Source organism: Helobdella robusta (genome assembly GCF_000326865.2).
Source record: "Helobdella robusta unplaced genomic scaffold HELROscaffold_9, whole genome shotgun sequence".
Taxonomy (NCBI): Eukaryota; Metazoa; Annelida; class Clitellata; order Rhynchobdellida; family Glossiphoniidae; genus Helobdella; species Helobdella robusta.
Genome location: NW_008705512.1, coordinates 5,217,599 through 5,223,585, shown reverse-complemented (window position 1 = coordinate 5,223,585; position 5,987 = coordinate 5,217,599). Strand labels below are relative to the sequence as shown.

The 5,987-nt window shown below is 30.8% G+C and overlaps 1 protein-coding gene across 1 annotated transcript; it reads right to left on the bottom strand.

Annotated features, from left to right (window-relative positions):
• Nucleotides 1–547: 547 nt before the first annotated feature.
• HELRODRAFT_70879 (hypothetical protein) lies at nucleotides 548–1,994 on the bottom strand (the record flags this gene model as incomplete). Its single annotated transcript, XM_009032934.1, has 3 exons — nucleotides 548–750; nucleotides 1,143–1,222; nucleotides 1,675–1,994. 3 exons carry the CDS (start codon nucleotides 1,992–1,994, stop codon nucleotides 548–550), a joined length of 603 nt encoding a protein of 200 aa, XP_009031182.1.
• Between the last annotated feature and the right edge of the window lie 3,993 nt (nucleotides 1,995–5,987).

Here is a 5,987-nt window from a genome sequence, read left to right as displayed (position 1 = left end):
GATAGGCGGGGATCTCTTTGTCCATTCGAACCCGGTTACTGCGAAACAGCACCAGGCGACCTTAACCATTAGACCATCACGCCAACCATCATGTCAATTTAACAAATTGGCAACTGTAAAATTTCTAATACAAAAAGAAAAAAAATTATTATCCGTGTTTCTATTACTAAAAGAAAACAAATTATTATCCGTGAGTTTTCAACATCGAAACAAACACACACACACACACACACACACACACACAAACACTCACAGACGTAAGCATACAAACAAACACACACACACTCAGACAGCATGAAATCAAAGAAAAATTCAGGACATACAAACGAAAAAAAAATTGAATATATACAATATTAAATGACGGTTATATTCTGATAGCTGCTGTTTGTTGTGCCATGGCCACATACACAAACACACACACATAAAAACATACACACATATAAACACACACATAAAAACACACACAAATATAAACACACCCACACATAAAAACACACACACACATACAAACACACACCCACACACACATATAAGCCCAAACACACACTCAGACAGGGGGTATAAAAGCGTTGACAGTACCCCTAATTAAAAGCCTACAGACGGCACAGTTGTTTATTTTAGCGGCACACGACGTGCAGCACATGAAGTGACCACAGGGAAGGAAAACAGTGTCCATCTCTTTGTCCAGGCAGACTTTACACTGTCTTAATTCTTTCAACCTCGTGTTCTCCTCCATCGCTCGATTGTAATCTTTTTTTCGTGTGGGTAGAAAATAATTACGATTATTACTATGAATAATAATAATTTTTTTTTAAATAACTATAATATTATTAAAAAAAACTACGAATGATAATTATTATAACTACAATGAAAATAATAACAGTGATAATAAAAAACAATGGACAGACTGGTTATAAGAAACTTTTTCTCGTTTGTCGTGTAATCTATTCTATTGAAGGTCCAGTAGGATTCACTATCAGGTCCGAGATTATTAATACTATTATCAAACTCCAAACTACATTTATTACTCTTCTTATTATTATTATTGTTGTTATTATTATTATTATTATTATTATTATTATTATTATTATTATTATTATTATTATTATTATTATTATTATTATTATTATTATTATTATTACTAATAGCATGGTTATTACTATTAGTTTTATTATCATTATTGTAACTGTGCGTGGTGCTTTCATTGTCAGAGTTAATATAACTATTATTATTATTATTAAAAATAGTAGTAGTAGCAGTGTTTGCGTTTGATTGTCGATTTAATTTAATATAACGTTCCAAGTTGTCGAATTTCATCCTTAGCTCTTTTGAAAATTTAAGTTTGTTGTCTATATCTATGTTTCCATATTTTATTACCGCTATGTTAGTTCTCATAACCGCCACTGGGAATGAATCAATTTTTCCTATTTTATCCATTTGTGAGAATGGTTAATAAACTATTGATTAATAATATAATTAATCAATTTAATGAAAAATAATTAATCAATTTAATGAAAAACTAATGGAAATTATTAATAAGTATGTTTGTAATAAAAAAAAAAATTTTTAAAAATAAATTAACCAGTTTTTTTTTGCAAAAATTCAGAAATGTCAGCGAAAAGTTCAATGTCTTTGCAATTCGAAAAAAATTCACTTTTCATCAATTCAAATAACCTATGACAGAAGAGTAACTTGGGATCGATTGGTACATTTGTAGTGCTAGCTCGATTTCTAATAAATTGACAGTTGGCTCTTTTGGCTCTGTGTTCATCGATGACAACATCAGTAACTTTCCAGTTTATGAGTACTAAATGGCAGAAAGCACATTTAACAGCATCTGGAATTTCATGGCTTTCGAGTCGGTAGAATCCGGCATTGGCCAGGGCTAGTGGGGTGACTATGTCCAAGAATTCCCAGTTAGAAAATGACAAAAGTCTCACTATCTCATCAAATTCAGATGCATGAGTTTCGGCATATTTTTTGAAGTACTGCATATCTATTGTTAAATTTTCATTTTGTTTTGAATTATTCAAAATCGACTGAGATGTCCTCATTTTTATTTCGTATAACTTCTCGTCTGCACTCGATTGAGTCCTGCTTCCCTCCTTGCAACAATCCAGCTCCAATTCAGTCGACTTGCTGCCGTTTTTTAGCCTATTTTCATTCCAGTTATCGACAGAACATTTAATCATGATGAGAGCATTTGGACATCTTGGTTGATCATAAATATGATTGGCCAGCAATCTGACTCTGGCCTCCACACTGTCCACATTAAGGTACGTGGTGTCAGCTAGAGTGGAACAAGCATCACAGTAAATGACATTTTTTTCTTCTGAATTGCAGGTAAAACCAGCATACACCGCGTTGTTCCTGGCGAGTGGGGAGTAGTAAGACCCAAATTTCACTATTCGTTTCAAAATGTAGAATTCGTAGAAGAATTTGTCAGTTTTTCTGGGAGCGTTAATCGTTTTTCCTTCCTTAGTTTTTTCTATTTCAAACGATGTTAAACTCATGGCGGTGGCCATATTTTCAAATGAAAAAGGTCTATAAATAGATGGCAGTCTGCTATAATATGATTATGTTGAAAATTCGGACAAGAATCGTGAATTCGATTCTTTAGAAAAATTTCTTTCAGGTTTAGATTCTTATCATCAATCCAACGGAAGATTTTGTAGAACTTTTTGATGGCTGAAACTGAAACGTGTAAAAATGTTCAATTTAAATTAAATTAATCATCAAATTTATTTTTTGCGTCACTATCGATTGAAAATTTATCACTATTTGTAAAATTTTAAATGCGACGGCAGACATTTTATTTAGGAAACCAAAATTTCCGTGGTTTTGGTTTACTAATTATCATCAATAACCATGGCCCCACTGGCAAATAGTGCATTTAAGTTTTAAATTTACCATGGTGTCATTTGAATAGAATGTAAGAATTTTTATAATGATAAATATTAGTATTAATAATTATATTATAGGTAGCATGATGAAAACTATATAAATGGTTAAATTTTATAGTCATTAAATCTGGTTTATACCGAATAAAGTTGTTAAATGCAATTCTCCATCTCCACACATTAACAATCACTCATGAATAAGAATGTTTAAAAAATTAGAAATTTTCACTGAAAAATCAAATTCTGATAGCTTTTTAGAAGGTTTAAATTGTATTTAATCAAAATCTTAGCTTACATATATGGTTATATATTTCTCAAATTATCATTAAATCACGTACAATCTCGATCAAAATTTCTCATGATTTCTTGTTTCTGCTGATGAAGTCCTAATAACCAAGCTTTACAAACTCAAGCCCAGGCACATACCCGCACCACACACACACACACACACACACACACACACACACACACACACACAAACACAGACACACATACGAATTGTTGGCATTAACCAATTTAAAGTTTGTCTTTTAAATTATCCTTACCAGAATTTACTAAATTCCTTATTGAATTCTAGTATGGAAAATTGAAAAGACAAACTTTAAAATGATTAATGTCAGCCAATCGGTAAAATTCATACAATACTGTATAAAATTTGATCTCCTTCCAAATTATATATATAATATATATACATATAATATATATTATATATTTATATATATAAATATTTATATGGGGGAGGTCGATGGTCGCCAATGTCCTGGAAGAATAAGGCACGAGGAAAGAAGAAGATGCACCACACAGTACCAAAAATTGAAACCGAAAAACTCCAATGGAAAAGATAGCGCCAGGATAAAGTTACAGAAGAAATACCAAATTGAAAATTATACACCAGCATTAAAAATGCATTGTTAACATAGATAAAAACACTTTTTGATAAGAATTTTAACCTTCTAATAATTATTTTCTTCTAGTTATTTCAAATCAATCAATCATTGAGAAATTGTATTACTCGATAAAAGCAAAACGTGCGAAAATGCTTATATATTATTTTGGAATTAGGTAATAAATACATACTTATAAAATAAATGCAGTTGAAATTACGCTTAAGAAATATAAATCAATAGACTTATTTGGTTACGCATCTTATGAAACTCATTGACTTAGAGTACATTCTTATGTTTGGCATTTCTATTGAAGAAAAATTACTAAAATCGTTTGGACGTTAATCGCTGAAGAAATTAACGGCGGCCTCTATCGAAAAATCGTTAATCATGGTTAGGAAATTCAAGAATTTATATTTTGCGTGGGTAGGTGTTAATTTTGTAAGTTATCTTATGTTCTTATATTACATGTTTGTGTGTGTGTGTTGGCTGGTTTGTCTGTGTGTGCGTGTGTGTGCATGTGAGCGTGTGATCCAGGTTTTGTATTTTACAATCAAATCAGTTTTCGACAAACTTATCATTATTGAAAAGTTTAAAATATGATACAATATGATGTTACTAAATTGAAAACATTCCTTAATGATGGCACTTGAATAATAAGCTCATTTTAATAGCGTCAAAGTTTGATTACAACTTCAACAACATAAATTGTTGAAAAAGAAATACGGAAAAACCCATTCTCGGTGTTCACATGGTTATTATCGTTTGATACCAGGCTATACGAGTATCAAACCAGTTAAATAAGTAGTTACTCTCTCTCTCTCTCTCTCTCTCTCTCTCTCTCTCTCTCTCTCTCTCTCTCTCTTTCACATAATAATTGCATGTGAAACCAATCAATAAACCAACCACGTGCTTCCTATGAATCGGTTTGGGGATCTTACGCAGTTTGAAATTGTATAAACTTCGATGGTCAAACTTGAGAACGATTTCATACACCTTCAAACATGATAAACGTTTCCAAATAACTTGAACTCCTACCTACATGTACCTGACTACAGCAAACATACTCATCCACGTACATCGAAAGGAGAGTACGGGCAGAAGTAGATAGGTGAGCTCCAAGGCTGTTTTTACCCCAGCCTGATAACTAAGAAAAAGGAAGAAAATCTACATTCGGAAATTATCTGTGCTATATTTAACGTTCAAGATTTGCAAATATTTAAACTAGTAACAGTAATATTGTCAACAATAATTATAATTATAATAAAAATAATAATAACAGCATTGACTACATATAAGTCATATATACAGAATATTTTATATATATATATATATATATATATATATATGTGTGTGTGTGTGTGTGTGTGTGTGTGTGTGTGTGTGTGTGTGTGTGTGTGTGTGTGTGTGTGTGTGTGTGTGTGTGTATGTCTATTACTATTTATGTCATAAAGAGCTTGTGTCTGTAGTATGAACAACAGCTTGTAAGTTTGATCAAGTCAAGACATTGTTAGCTGTTGTTGAAAAAATAGTGGAGGGCCAGAACTTATTATTTTTATTTTATTTAAATATTTGAAATGGCAGAAGCTCGAATAAAGGTAGGTGGAATGAGAGTAGAGAGGTGCCGTGTAGCTAAATCGATTTGTCGGTATGATCAGGAAGATACGATTAGGAACCCTTTTGAATTATATTCGAATCATTCGATTCCTTTAGAAAGCATCTGATTATTTATTAGCGAGGTATTTCAATGAATATGATTAGTAATTCAATAGTATTCGGATATTTTGATAACCTTTTCTAAGTTTAATTGGGAAGTTTGTTCGTCTGTCTTTCTGGCTATCGCTCTATGTATCTATTTGTCTGTCTGTCTATTAATCTGTCTGTCTGTTTGTCTAACATTCTATCTATATGTCTATATCTGTCTATGTTTTAACCTCCAAACGTCTACCAAATAAAAGTAAGAGAATCTTTACAAAAACGAAAGATAAAATAAAATGGTTAACACCGTAATCCTTATCTGCTCAAAACGATAGATAAATATAAATATTTATTATTGATGAAAACCACATATATATATATATATATATATATATATATATATATATATATATATATATATATATATATATATATATATATATATATATATATATATATATATATATATATATATATATATATATATATATATATATATATATAT